Source organism: Rhagoletis pomonella, unplaced genomic scaffold (genome assembly GCF_013731165.1).
Source record: "Rhagoletis pomonella isolate Grant_MI unplaced genomic scaffold, Rhpom_1.0 Rhpom_scaffold_02203, whole genome shotgun sequence".
Taxonomy (NCBI): domain Eukaryota; kingdom Metazoa; phylum Arthropoda; class Insecta; order Diptera; family Tephritidae; genus Rhagoletis; species Rhagoletis pomonella.
The window spans coordinates 582-16,460 of NW_023460757.1; the positions used below are offsets into that span (position 1 = coordinate 582).

A 15,879-nucleotide genomic window follows, 5' to 3' on the forward strand; every position below is an offset into this window, starting at 1 on the left:
GTATTGGTATTTTACCATCACGGAGTCTTCCGTTCTGGGTAGCTATGGCTGTGCAGCTAGAGGTGCATACTGCAACTCCTGCGTTCGATTCCTGGTACAAGCAACTCCTAAATTAGAAAAAGTTTTTTTTTTTAATGTGGGTCAAAATGAGCCAGAAACACTCTGGGTTTGTGGCAAAACTATGTCGCCTTCTAGAAGCCAAAATAATATAAAGTTTTTTTTTATTTTTTGCAAAACCATAGCTGTTTATGCTTTTAACGAATACACAATGCCGCAGCTTATTTAAAATTAACTAGCTCTGTAATTAAAGAATTTTTTCATAAATATCTTGACCCAATCATTGCAGAAGGATTAATGACAAAAGCGAAAAGCACTCAACCTCATATACATATATATGGATATATAAATATATCTTACTGATTTAAAACAAAACCTCATACATGTATGTATGTTTATCATAAAAAGCAGAAAGAATGTAGAAATAAACAAGTTTTTACGAGGGCGGCTCGGCGCGGCGAGATCCAGGTACGTTCGTATGGGTGGGCGCGGCGTGGCGCGCAAGCTCGGACCGCCGCTGAAGATACAGAATTCATATGCCAAGTTTTTTGTGATGGCTTTATTTCGCCTTCTCCATGAAAATAAAGCCATATGGCCTTATTTCTCAAATACTGCAGTACCTGCTATGTGTACGCCTGGCGCTATGAAGAGCTTCACTGTCTCCATAGGGACACAGGGTACTTCCTAGATTTGCAAAAAGATTTTTGATCAAAAATACTCGTGATGTGTGTTTGTATTACCCCTTTAAGAACACTGTGGGACTAAATAATGTAATTGAACATGTGGGGTTAATTTTTTCACAAACTATACGAGAGTTGCAAGCAAGTGTGTTGCGAAAATGAAATGTATTTACTAGTTTGTTAAAAACAGCAAGCATTTAGGAAAAGAGAAACTAAATTATACCATACATTTTGGCTGTGTGTCGTTTTTTTTTCTAATAAACTTTCCTCTTCACGAAATTTTTGCACAACGTTGTTGGTTAAAATAGCTAAAGAAATGTGATGCTACAATAATTTTAGCTTTTTCTTATGTTTTGCTAATTACCGCTCTTCATTTGTTCTAAAACTTCATTGAATCTATAAAATATTTACTGCTTGTAGACGGCTAAAAGTAAGTAAATTGCGTTGACTGCTTTTTAAATATGATAATTTTATATAAAATTGCATAAACCATAGCTCTATTTTAAAGCGAAAATTTCAAAATTAGCAGCGATTTGCAGCGTTTTTGCACCCTTAATAAGTCTACACCTCCCTAAACTATTTATATTTGTTAGAATTGCATGTAAGTCTATATTTTACTACTAATTTTCTTAATTAATTATGTTTACTTGTAAACTCGTGCCTCCCTTATATGTACTCCCACCTAAGCCTTACACGCTATACATATGTATATAGATACACCACCCCCTATTTACACCTGCGTTCCGTAATACTACAGCGACACATATTCCGTGCCGCCGCCCGCATCTGCTACCATCGTATTGCCGCTCGCATTCGCTGACACTCCACCAGCTACATTCGCCATCGCCGTCGTACCCTTATGCGGTTGCTGCTGCTGCTGCTGCTGACAGTCTTGTTGCTGCTTTTGTCCCTGCTTCATAATGCGCGCGTCTTCAATGAAACGCGTCTCATCTTCTTCACACTCCTCATCTTCCTCGTCGGGTAGCGAGAGTGTTGAGTTGCCGCTGGCGGTGAAGCGTCGTCCCATGTTGTCGTATTTGAGTCCCGCATTGCTGCTCGGCTTTGAGCCGCTGCCACCCTTACAAAGCGGTCGCAGCGGCGTTGCATCGATCGTTGTCGGCGGCGTGCTGCAGGAAGGCGGTGGTGGCGAGAGCGTACCCATGCAGGCGGCGCACGCTTTCGCATTGATGGCCGCCGTTACAGCCGCTTGATTGTGGTGACACTGTGATATTGTAGAGGCCGCTGGCGGTGGGGGCGGCGGCGGTAGTCCGACGATATTTGCTGCATAAGTCTGTCGCTGCTGCTGCTGCGCCTGCTGCTGTTGCTGCTGTTGATGTTCCTGATAGCCTTGGCTGTAGGTGGTGTCCAGATTGTGATACGAAACGATTTCGTCATGCGGATACAAATTCGTTTGCTGTTGTTGCTGCTGCAGCGTGTGTTGATGCTGCAGCGACGAGTCTTTCTTGAGTATGCCACGACGTTGATGATTGCGCGGCAGTGTGGCGAATGAGGAGACATTCACTGCAGTCGTTGTACCTGGCGGTAGCATCGTTTTCGTGGTATTCGCATTGCCGCCCCCACTGCCGCTAGTCACGCTGACGCCTGTTTGCATGTTACCGCCGTCGGCGCTCAGCTGGCGTTTTGGTATGTTTAGCAGGTCAGGGTACATACTAATATCCGTGCTGTCCAGCATATCCTGCGTCACAGAGACGCTGATGAATATGTTACCGTACGCGGGATTTGGCACAATATTGGAACAAAACTCAGGCGGTGGCGGGAAGACGCCGACATTAAGCGGAAACTCCTCTGGTATAGCGTTCGGATGCGATGCCGCAACTTGCTGCGTGCCAACTGACGAAGCCATGGATGTCGGTATGCCAACAACGCTGCACGAGCCGTCCGCGACGGCCATCAGTTGTTGGCGATTTGGCTGCATCATGGAGTTTGGTATGCCGCCGTTACCACCGGAACCAGCGCCTGCCATATGCGCGTGATGCTGCTGTAACTGCTGTTGGTGCGTCAACTGGTGGTGATTATGGTTGGCCGCAGCGCGCATATTTTCCGTAGCATGGATTTCAATTGGCTCAAAGCCAATCACCGATTCAGTTTTACTCATCGTCGTTGTCGTATTGTTGTCCATGCCACAGCTATCGCCGCGATCGGCTGTTGTCGTCGTGATGCTTAAGTCGAGTAACTTCTTCTCTTGATCGTTGAAGCTGACACTCGGTTTCACGCCGGATTTCTTTGGATGACGCCGCTGTCGCGTCGTGCGTTTGCATAGACATACCACGAATGAGATCAGTATGAGCAGAAAGATAGTGCCAAAGGTACCCATGATCAAGCCGAAGTACCAAAAGGTCTCTGGAGTTTTAACCAAGACATGCTGTACAATTTCCGTCAGATATATGCTGATATTCTGCGAAGCTATGCCCACCGCATTTGAGCCAATGCAAGCGTAAGTGCCCGCATCCAAGCTCGTCATATTAAATACAGTCAGATTACTCCACAACTTATCCGAGGTGATTGACTCAGCGTCGAAGATCACATTATCATTATCCAGTATTTTACCGTTCAGCTCCCAAGTGACCTCCGGCAATGGATCACCATACACCAGACAGCTGAAGGTCGTATTGCTGCCTATGTCTATATTCTGTACATCTTCGTTGTTGAAGAGCTCCACTTTGGGCGCGCACCCAAACTGCTCTTCATCAACTTGCTCCCACTGTTTTTCCTTCTGCGCTGGTGGCCCTTTACACAGCAGACTTATGCTATTCAAGTTACTCTTCACATACCAGGTGCGAAATTTGCGCAGCTTGCAATTGCACTGCCACGGGTTCTCATCCAACACCAAAGTCTTCAGGTTCGTCATATGCTGGAAGACATATTCACTCAGACTTTCTAATAGGTTATTCTTAAAATAAAGAAACTCCAGCTGATTAAGGTTCGCCAAGGCCATTGGATCCACATAGGAAAGCAGGCAGTTATGCAGATCGAGTGTGCGCAAATGTGGCAGTATGGGAAATTGATAGGCGACCAATCTTTTTAGCGGATTTCCATTCAGATAGAGTATGCGCAAACGATCGTTGCCCATGAAAGTGTCCTTGTCGATCATTTCGATCTTGTTGTCTGACAAATCGATTTCAACCAATATTTTCAAATTTCGAAAAGTCTCTTTGTGCACATATTGCACCTCAGACTTCTTCAGGTAGATGCGTTGCAGGTTCAGCAGACCCAAATTGGTGAATTCCTCTCGATTGAGATAGGGTATATGGTTGTCGTTCATCACGAGCACTTGCAGCTCTGTACTCAGCGTTGTGGGTATGGTGGTTAGCTGTAGCGAACTGCATATGGCTGATTTCTTGCCATTCGTCCATTTGCAGGTACAGTTAGAGGCACAACTAGCCGACCAGTCGTCGCCAGCGGCATGAGGCAGCAACATTAGTAGAATGTTGAGCACGAGGGAAACTGGAATTTGAAAAGGAAAAAAAAGAGGAAATGGAAGAAAGTAGAATTAATGAAAGTTAGTGGTGAATATACATACAAATATTTGGATTTCAAGATTAGTTGCTAGTAAGATTTTGGTTTTTAGCCTAAAATACTATCTAATGAATGATGGGATACATATTTTATGGATATTTTTTAGATCCTCTATAAACAGCTTATTAAAAAAAAAATAGCTGTTATAGCAAAACCTTAACAGCCGACAAAATATAATATATTCCTTTTATAAATATGCCTCTAAAATCATTGTTTCATAAGCACCTTCTTCGACGAGTAGATAAACTAAATTATCTCATTTTGCAATTTTAGTCTCCATAAAATAAAATATTATTGTAGGCTCTGTTTTTTTCTTGGGCGTGATATAAAAAACCTTTTAGCAATGAAAATTTCAGATTTTAGAGCTAGTTCAGCTGTGACTAAAGCGTGGCTAAAACAGAGGTTTTTATGATAGTAAAACTTTCCCGAAGTATGGTTTGAAAGAGGCGAGTGGCAACTTTTGTCCGAGATCGTAAATGACATTGAAGCCATAGATAACCCATCACCACTCAGGACAAAAGGTTGAGTACCAGCTATACCATCAAATTCAGCGGAAATCTTGGCGAAACGGATAGTTTGGATATTTGATTATTTAAAACTCAGGGAATTTCACGGTTTTATCCCTCCAAATAAAGGAGTTTTCAAATAAAACCCAATCTTTGAAGAATCACTCGGAGGTTTGCCATTGCTTGCCGAGGCGCGACCGCAAACTTTTTGAAGAGAAACTTCTTTAGCGCGGTTGGTTGGTTGGGAGTTAATTGGCAAATTCCAAAGAAATTGCACACGGAAATGGTGCAACAGAAATGGATGGGGCTGAAACAAGTGATTCTTGAGTGTATGCACAGTAGGGTAGTCAAAAAATGCATGTGTGTGCAAAGTAAAGTGGGAATTTTTATGCCCTCAACCGCTAGAATTTTTCTATACCCAAAAAATATACCCCTTTTTTTAATTTGAAGCCTATATATATTTAGAGGTCGATCAAAGCGCTCAAAGTTTTCCATGTATTTTACATGGGAAAAAAACACTTTTCGTAGAAATGGTATAGAATTTTTGAAAATCAATATATTTCGATCAGAAAAACTCTGTTCCTCTTCAGAAGATTCCCAATAGTATTACCCAATTATTCATTTAACCATCTTTTTATTGTAACTATATTTTATAGGTCCACCAAAACCCCCACGAAATGTCAAAAAATGCAATGAGGGAAAAAATAACAAATCTTTGGTATTAAAAAAAGGTTAAATAAACAATTGGGTATTGTTATTGGGAGTCTCCTGGAGAGAACCACAGTTTTCTGATCGAAAAATATTGATTTTCAAGAATTCCATACCATTTCTACGAAAAGTTTTTTTCCCCATATAAAATAGATGGGAAATTTTGAGCGCTTTGAGCGACCTCTAAATATATTTTGATTTCAAAATAAAAAAATAGGGGTATATTTTTTCGATAAAGAATAATCCTAGGTGGTGAGAGCATTGAAATTCCGACTTTACTTGTTTTGGACCACCCTAATGCACATGGCATTAACTTAACAAATATTTACTAATAAAAGGTTAAAGAATAACAATTAAAAAAACGACCAATACAAGACTGAAAGTAAAGGTGAGTACCTACATAGATAATGGAAAGGATAAAAGCAAAGGTAAAAATGAAAACAAAAACAAAGATGGGTAAAGATAAAGGCGAAAATGAAGTCCGAGGTAAGTTTAACCACTTTACTTATATAAGTGCAAATGTGAAGGGGAATAGATGAAGAAAATGATAAACATAAAAGTAAAAACAAAGATAAATATAAAGAAAAATATAAGAATGAGGATACCGATAAAACTAAAGATGAAGATAGAGGAATAAAGATTATAATAAAGGTAATTATAGAAGGATATAGATAGAGACACAAGGATTCAATCTGGGAACTATTTTGGGATTTTGTTATCGAAATTTGTATCGATATTGCTATCGGTATTTTCGGAACGTATCGATATAATAATCGATATTTTTATCGATTTTGTAATCGATATTATTAACGATTTTGTTACCGATATTGTTATTGGCTTTGTTATCGATATTGTAATCGATTTTGTTATCGATATTTTTATCGAAAATGTTATCGATATTTTTATCGATTTCGTAATCGATATTGTTATCGATTTTGGTACCGATATTTTTATCAATTTTTTATCGATATTTTTATCGATTGTCTAATCGATTTTTGTCATCGGTTATTTACCGAATTTGTTATCAATATTTTTATTGATTTTCTTATCTACTTTCTAATCGATCTTGCTACCAATTTTTATCGAAGTTGTCATCGATTTTGTTATCGATATTTTTATCGGTTTTGTTATCAATATTTTGTTGGATGTTACTATCGATTTTGTTATCGATATAGTATAAAGATAAAAATGAAGATAAAGGAAACAAGAAAACAGAATAACATAAATGTAATTAGAACGAACGAATTAGGGGTGGGGATCGAGATAGGAAAAAGACAAAAAATATAACCTCAAGCGAAAGCAGTTGTATGTATGTATTTATATTGGCTATGAGACAAAATAGATATGTAACGTATGTTTCACTTCTTTAGTGTGGCCCAGGCGCACTTACTTGTTTTTATGTTTTATTTTTTGATGTTGGTCTGAAACTGGGCTCAAACCCAGGCCCTACGAAATGGTAGTGCGCACTGCTAACCACCGAATCACAGCGGCTGCCACTTTTATTAACTTTTTCACTTTTTCTCTCTTCATCTCTATTCATATATATGTATATGTATATATATTAATTTGAAATCTCTTTTCTCAAAATCTAATTTCTTTCTTCCCTTCTCTGCTTCCCTCAATTTGGTTCAATCATATTAACTAATATTTTACTTTCATTCCTCCACGCATTCCATATTCGCCCTACTCTTGCTTTCTCTTCCTCCATATTTTTACACTTCAAAGCCAATTTTATAAATACAGGCTTTTGTATTGCGAGCCCAAAAATTGGTAGCAGCTTTTTTTTGAAAGTACCAATTTCTGCACTTTTCGACTTTTCCTACCATAAATCACAGTTACACTGCTGATACGAAATCAATGCTCCTCTTGCCATATCAATGGTGCTGTGCTTTCGAAGTGGAGCCTTTCTACATGTCATACATAAATCAGTGTAAAGTGCAATGTTGCAACATGCGCTACAAAAATATGCATGCCACACTTATTGCCAAATGCGCACACACACGTGCACACGCTCACCTACACACACTCACATGAACAAAGGACAAAGCAAAATGCCATTTGCACTCACTCACCTGACAAGCAAATTGCGACAAAATTTCTGCTCATATTTGCTGGCATTGCCTTTTTCGCTACACTCGAACGGGGCGGGCTATCGCTTAACGTCGCTGTTGCTGTTGCTGTTGCTGCTGGTGTTCCTTTTATTTGCTGGCTTGCTGTTTGTTGCACGTATTTACGACTATAGATGCTATTAACGGCAGCGTCCTACCTTTCTGCAGCTACAGCTGCTATTGTGCCTTCCTCTCCACTCGTTGCCCTCAACTAGAATTAAAACTGGCGTATGGTGGGAGGCTAGTGGCAAGCCGTCGATTTGAATGCGTTATAGCCACAGCAGGATGCCGGTTGCTGGCGAAAACAAAGTGCGTTGCGGAAGATGAAAAGCCGTGAGGAAGTTGGAAGATCTGTCAGAACCAAGTGCGGCTGGCCTTACGCTGTGCTGTGCCGTTGTACACCAGCGCGTATGAGTAAACTTAGCGCAGGTGTTTTTGCCTGTTGTAGGGCTGCGTGTTGATTATTCCAGTCGCCTTTCGACCGGAAATAGTGTCACAGCTTTTGCTGGCGATATCAGCAAACTAATGTGGCAGCATGCGGCGCATCAGCGCAGTATTTTTGCTTCCCTTGCTGCTGATGCTGCTGTAGCTTGGCAACAATGCTGCGCCAACCTCTGCTGCCGGCAATTGTATACTTCGCGAGCTGTCGTCGTCTGCGTCGTCGTTGAGTGGATTGTTGCGCACTTTTCTGTTGCTTATCAACAATTTGTTCTATCTGCATGCGTTGGATGCCATAAACGCGCGTATTGAAGCGAAAGCGCTTGTGTTCAATGCGTTGGTGAGCTTCCTCGCGGGCGCTGCTGTTGGTACGATGGTGAATGCGATGACGTTGACGTTGACGAAAATTGATGAAATTTGTCTTCAGTTGTTGTAGTTCCCTATGTGAGCCGTCACTGGGGTAGTAATGGTGCCACTGCTGCTGCTTCCTCTCCTGCAACGCCAACAACATCACTGCCAGTCGTTTTTATGCGCTGCCGCTGGCACTTTAGAGCCTTTTGTCTCTACTTTTTACTGATTTCCCCCCACTTGTGTAGGCTTTATTGTAGGTAGCGATGCTGCTGGCCGGTGTGTTGCTGAGTGCGCTTGTTTTTGTAATTTGTTTTCTATGTTCTCTTTTTGCGTTCCTTTGTTGGAGCGGAAATTTTATTATTGCATTTGTTTTCGTTACCGTCAGGTGTGCTTCCACCCTATTGCAAATGCGTTTCCCCTGCTATTTGTACACGTTTTTTCCTCATTCAACATGCCACATGGTGCGTCACCAACTCACTGCTCAACACATCTGCATCTGCAGCACACGTTTCACTTCGATTGCTTGCGCGATTGCTATTGAGCAACTGAATTGGCAATTTTTCCTCCATTCAGTCACTCATTCACACTTTGGCCTCGCTGAACCGTATGCTAGTTGTAGTTTTATTTTATGTTTTTCACTTCACTTTTTTTTTGTCACTACGCTTTCCGCCTGCTCGCTCAGGTGAGTATGTTGCAACATCTGTACGAGGCAAATATATTTGCACGCAGCTGCCGATGCCGCTGCTGTTGGACGCAATTCCGTTGTATTTGTTACACTTGGGCGCACATCAGGCTTTAGCTGCTCTTGCGTTTTTGCATCCAATATGACTTTTTGCCTCTTCTTTCAGCGCGCATAAGTGCTGTGTGCCATCTCGTTTGCCCTGCAAGGAAATACCAGAAAATGTAAAAATTATAAATTTTTTGTTGGACATAAGTAATCGCATGCGATGTAAAGTGAAATGAACTTTTTTTCTTGCAACAAATGTTTGTTGCATATTATTGAACACTACAAGCGTGTATAATCGACGCGTTATAACTAATCGATATGACTGTGATGCGTAGCATAACCATACAGCTGTTGGCAGGAATGGTGCTTCCATGCGGAAAGTTTTAAACATAAAAGCTGCTGTAACTAGATTATGAATATGCGTGGTGATTCAATTTGAGTTGATATTTTCAACTGAGATTTTAAAATAGTTCAAATTGAATTGTCAAACTCGCAAAATCGGATACATTTTTTGGAAGCACGATGATATCCGGAGTTTGGTTTCCAGCACGTATCTATGTACAGTTGTCCACAAAATAATAGGAGTGCGATATTTTGACCAGTTTTGGCTATTCGTCTTTTGTTTATTTAATGTTTATTATTTTTTTATAAAAGCCTAGCTGGCTATACAACAAACGCCATATAAATTCAGATTTTAAACTTTGTATAAAAATTATAAAAAGTTTGCAATTTTTCACCCAAATTTCAAACTTTTTAATCAGAATCTTTAGAAAAAATTCTGGTATTCAGTTTTGTAGCACATTCAATTCTAGTCTGAAAAAGTGCAAGTTTCAAGCGGCTAAAAAATTCCGTTGATTTTTGGCTTTCGTGGACGATTTCCTGAATGCAAGTTATTAACTAAAACTTCAACTAAACGCTGGCACGGGTTATCGTTAGCCTACGGCCATAAGATAAATACCTATACATGGGCTTAGGGATCAAAATGTTGAGTGATTCGGACAGCGATGCCGAATAAAAATAGCTTTACAATGGTTCTCGCAAAAAAGTTAAGGCATTTAAAAGCTCGATGAGGTTGCCAAGTCCTGATCATGACCAGAGCCTTTAAAGTCGTAATAAATAGATGTATTCAATATATTCATGTGATGACTGAAGAATAGACAGTATTATTGAAGTTGATAGACGACCAATGCATTTTATACTCCATTGATTAGCATACGGATTAAAACAGTAGATCCTTTAAAGCAAACGAAGAAAGATTGCTTAGGACGACTTTTCGTTAGTTATTCAAAATTAAAAAAGACCAGAAATGTAACAAAATGAAATGAAGTAAATAATGACCCTAAATTTTTATTAGTTAAAAAGATACTTTTAGATCTGAATGTTATAAAACTATAACATTTAAAACCAGGTTATCTTGTCGTTCTTATCAGGGTACGAAAATAAACTGTACAAAACAATTCCCATTTGCTCATCGATCATCATATCATTTGTGGTTTTGTACAGTTTTGTAAATAGTCAGAAATAAATTGTAAGATTCACTGTCATTTTCCCCAACGAGAAACGTTTGCTTTTCGTTTGTGACAATTGTACCATAGGGTACGTTTTATATGTATGCAAACGTTTCAATTACGTGAAAAATAATTTTTTCTGTAAATTTTCATATCCAATTCAATTAAAAAACATTTTTATTTTTTTTATTCATTGCAGCCATTCGTTTTGTATTTGTTTATTGCATATATGTACATACATAAAAATATTTTCCCTGCATGATTCATTTCGTTTGTTGTTTCGTCTGTAACTACTAAACTACTGTAGTGTACTATCGCCAAAGTGAACTCAGCCGTTTTGTTTCGTATTGTACCGAACTGTTAAAGTAATAAACGAAACGTACAATATAGTTTATTTTCGTACACTGGTTCTTATATCATTTTCTAACCTTATTTACTGCATTTCCAAAGCAATTTGTTTTAATCAAATGCTTTTTTATAAAATGATTTCTATCAACAAACATACTCACACAAATATGTATGTATTCTTACAATATGTGCTTTTAGATATTCGCATGCAACGCGTGACTAAGAGAAATGCTTTATATCGGTATTCTATTGCTTTTGTTTGTCTGAGGTAAAACAAACACACACCGCAGTGCACTGATGTATTTCACCCCAGCAGTAAATCGAGCTAGTTCAGAACTAGCTCTTTAAGAGGCGATACTGGTTCTCGATCTATCCCAACGCAATGATTTCAACTGTCTCTTTTTACATAGCCATCTCTGTAGAACTTTCGAGCTAGTTCTGAACTGGTTCCATTTTCGAAAGCTCTGGGACAATACGTTTTTTTTCTTTTCTTAACTGTTTCCATTTTGGACAGATCTGCGATAAGTTTTTTTATGAAAAAAATTTTGCTTATTAGATTTTTTGATATTTTCTTCATTTTCTCTCGTCTATTAAACATTGAATTTTATTTAATTTTTGTATTATTTTATACTGTTTATATTAAAATTTGATCATTTTCTCTTAAATTTTTAAGCTGTCGAAAACACCAACAACGAAAACGGAACTGAACAATTTAAATTTATTTAATCTGAAAATCACAACTACTCCACTGTGATTTGAACTCGCGACCAATGATGCTCGAAGGGTCAACGTCTTCTCGCCGAGCTATTTTAGTATTGTACGAGAAGTGAGAATTGGTACATTTACTTACTTCTCAACTGAGCGTAACTAGCACACCAAAGTTTCAACTGTCCCTCTCTGCAGCCGTTTTGCACTAGTTCAGAGACAGTTCTGAATTTTGTAGGGCGGAACTAGCGCTTTAACAGACTGTCTCTAAACTTTTCTGCCGGGACATGCTTGATAAATATTTCGCACCAATAACCGGAGTAGCATAACTACTACATTTGTCCGCATACGTGCAAGCGTAGATACTTGCATTGCAATATATCAGCAGCTAAGCAATGCACAATTTGACATATTGCGTATGTGGTCCTCTGTTGGTCTGTGGTATTTAATTTGTACGTAATTGGAATGACATAATAAATCGATTGCATTTTTGCAGCAAAGCTTGCGTAGAGTTAGAAAAAGGAAAATATCACGTAATGGAAAAATAAAATTATAAAATTGAGAAAATAAGATTGACTAATGATGCTCTTTGCTGATTTAAGAAGAATAAGAATTTTAAATTAAATATTTCACCACAACATAAAAAAATGCTTGCGGAAAATTTTAAGAATTTTCTTTTCATTTAGTTAGTTGCGTCAACCAAGACACTACTGTTTTTATTTCCGTAAAAGTATGTATGAATTTTCAACTATTTGCAAAAATCTGCAGATAAAGAACAAAACGAGGTGAGTGAAAACAAGGGTGGATACGCAAAAATAAATTAATAATTAAAAAATATTACAGTGACTTGAAACTTTGCTTTCAACCCGAATAAATATTGATGTTGATAGAGCGAAGTCTACCACTAAATTGGTGAAAAATAGGCAAGCTTTTAATATATAAGTCTTTCAAATATGAAAATAACACATTTTTTAATAAAAAATCCGGGACGGTAATCATTATGAATAAAATAAATTAAATGAGCATTTAATCATTATTTTATGATTTATATTTTTTCGCTCAAAAATAATAATTATTATTGATTATTTTTTCGCTCAATGGAACTGATTATTATTTGATTTTAATTTTTTCGGTCGCAAATAATGATTATTTTATGATTTTCATTTTGTCGCTCTGAGATAATAATTATTATTGAGTTTTATTTTCCCACTTAAAAATAACCAACTACTATCAAGTGCAGCTGATTTGCCGCTATTTAAACTCGACAGCGATTACGGGGTGTACATAGCTCAGTGGTTAACGCTGCTGACTTTGAACATCGATTCCGCAGGTTCGATCCCTGCTGAAGTCGAGAAAAAAAAGAAGTCTGATGAGGCGATGTGGTGATCTCCGAAATAGCTGCTATAACTTCTACCGCTTAGACTTTGTTGCTTTTTCCATTTTTGCTAATTAAATGATCGTGGTACAAAGCTCAATAAAAATATTAAAAATAAAATGTTAACAAGCCACAAAAACATTGACAAATAAATAATTATTATCCCTGAGCAAAAAAATAAAAATCATAAAATAATCATTATTTGTCATCGAAAAAATAAAAATCACGTAATAAAAATTATCTTTAAGCGAAAAATTAAAACTCAAATATTAATTATTATTTTTAATCTTCATTGGTTAAACTCGAAATATAAAAAGTAAGAAAGTCTAAGTTCGGGAGGAGCCGAACATTAAATACCCGGCGCAAGTATTAAATATATGTTTTCCACCTTTCCGAAAGCTACCGCTACTTGATAAGCCGGGGTTATAAATTTTAAGTAAATTAGCGTCCTTAAATTTCGAAATATTGAAATTTCAATCATTTCTGAAATTTACCGTTATATGAAAAGCGGCCGTAATTTTAGTCAACAATTTTCAACGGTTTGCTTCTATGTGGTAAGCACAATAACCATACCGAGTTTGGTACAAATTGCTAGAACGGTTAGCGAGATACATATATGTGATCATAAGTGGGCGGTGCCACGCCCATTTTCCAAAATTGTATCATAAACGTATTTATTGGCAACCAATTGTTGCAACCATCAATTTTGAATAAATTAGCTTTAATATTTACTGATTTATCGAGGATTTCGTATTTCTCTAAATTTCCGTTATATGTGATGTGGGCGTGGTTATTGCCCGATTTTAAAAAATTTCGGCCATTTGGTATGCTGTGCCAGGGCCAACAACTGTGCCAAGTTTGGAAGAAATTGGTGCAACGGTTACCAAGATATACACATGTAACCAGAAGTGGGCGTGGCTACGCCCATTTTCAACAAATTTTTAATATTCTTATTTTTCGTCTAAAAATCATTGTAAATATCAATTTTGAGTGAATTATCTTCAGTTTCGTTAAGATATCTCAATTTTTACTCGAGTTATCGTGTGCACAGACGGACGGGCGGACGGGCGGACGGACGGACAGACAGTCACCGCTTAATCGACTTCTCTATTCATTCTGAGCATTTATGTATACATTTGTCTATATCTATCTCGATTCGTTTTGTCTGTAACAAACAACCGTTATGTGAACAAAGTTATAATACCCTTGTGCTCGGGTATAAAAATCATTGTAAATTAGTGTAGTGAGTGTAGTTAAAACTGTTTTACGACGAATACAACTAGTTGATTTTTTTGGTTTAAATTTAAAAAATAATGATTATTTTCCGTTCCTGAAAAAAAAACAGAAGGTTCAGGAGCTATAACAAACCTATGAGATATCTGTAAAGAAGCAAAATTTTTACGATATGAAAAAGACACTTCGAAAATCCGTACAAGAATCCGAACATCTTGACGGAAAGCTAAAAATCCGTACGTTGAATCCGTACAACCATTTTCACCCCCGCAAATCCGTACCGTACGGAAAAATTCGTACATCTGGCATGGCTGGATGGAACATTTGCAAAACTTGAATTCGTTTCTACAAGGAGAGAATAAAAATGTTTTTGATTTGTCGCTAATTATTTTAAGTTTTGAAGCTAAACTACATCATCTCAAAAAAACAATATTTCATAATTTTCCATGGCAAGAAAAAAAATGTTGCACATTTAAAAGAGGGTAATTTTGACCCGCATGCCGCAAAACTACATGATTTAAAAGCAGATTTTGAAAAAATATTTGCCAATTTGAAATTATTTAAATCAACGTTTGCATACTTAATAACCCCTTTTCTATGTAACATAATTGAGGATGAATTTACAATATTCGAAATACCCCTTTTTTAAAAAAAAACGAAGAAGTGCTGCTGGTGTTTTTGGAATGAAAATAAGATAAGACACTTGAAATGAAAACATAAAGCTTTGCCACTGCTTGAGTTCCGGCAACATGTACCAGATTAAAAATATTTTCTGCTGTTGAAAACAGCTGCGTGCCGTAAATTTGAAATTTTTGGTACAACGTATAATTGTGAGTCTTTGTACTCTACAATGAAATTCGTAAAGTCAAAATATTTACTATTCACAATTGATTAACCAACATTTAACAGAACTGAATTAGAATTTAGAATTTACATGTGGCTCTTTCGGCCTCGCCTTGCCCACCCCTGGAATACTACATCGTTCATCACTGGTTTAGATACAAATGCAATAAAATAAATTTCTTAAAATGGGTATTAAGAATTATTTTGTGCATGAAAAATATCATGTGGACCTAGAAAGGCTTTATACTTGCATAGAAACTTTACCCAATGAGTTTCAGCAGTTAGTAAGTGGTTTACTGAATTTCTTTAGGCATACCAGCACAAGTGACGCAGAACGTTCAGGTCATCGAAAAAAGGTCGTCAAGCCAGCATTCATTTACAAAATCCATGAACTGATATCGGACGATTGAAGAATTAAAGTGCGTAGTATGACCTAAAAAATATTTGGCAACATTTCATTGCAATCCAAGTTTTTTTCGAGAGAACTACCAGTCACAGCAGTGAACTTCTTCGGTTGTATGTGTACCAAAGCAAACCTGGCAATAGATTTTTGAAATAAAAGTAAAGCTATTACTGGCGAATTTGGCAAAATCAACGTGATTTTCCACCAAGGCCACTCAAGAGTGTACACGTGCACAGTCGCAATGGAAAACTCCATGAATGAGGTTAGAAATTCCTCCCTCAACCAGAATATTCTCCAGATATAGCCCTCTGCCACTATATCCTGTTGCCAAAAATTAAAGAGGTGGTAAGAG

General features: G+C 37.7%; 1 protein-coding gene across 1 annotated transcript; it reads right to left on the bottom strand.

Annotated features, from left to right (window-relative positions):
- Window positions 1–1,279: 1,279 nt before the first annotated feature.
- On the bottom strand, window positions 1,280–7,643 carry LOC118753208. The gene is made up of 2 exons (XM_036488081.1): window positions 7,561–7,643; window positions 1,280–4,202 (listed from the first exon to the last, which is right to left on the bottom strand). Exons 1-2 carry the CDS (start codon window positions 7,604–7,606, stop codon window positions 1,489–1,491), a joined length of 2,760 nt encoding a protein of 919 aa, XP_036343974.1. The 5' UTR covers window positions 7,607–7,643; the 3' UTR covers window positions 1,280–1,488.
- Window positions 7,644–15,879: the final 8,236 nt, after the last annotated feature.

Excerpts from the sequence above, each read along its gene's own strand:
- LOC118753208 (XM_036488081.1), bottom strand. The coding sequence starts at position 7,606 with ATGCCAGCAAATATGAGCAGAAATTTTGTCGCAATTTGCTTGTCAG. Across the intron at positions 4,203-7,560 it reads TGTCGCAATTTGCTTGTCAG|TTTCCCTCGTGCTCAACATT; the intron begins GTGAGTGAGTGC and ends TTCAAATTCCAG.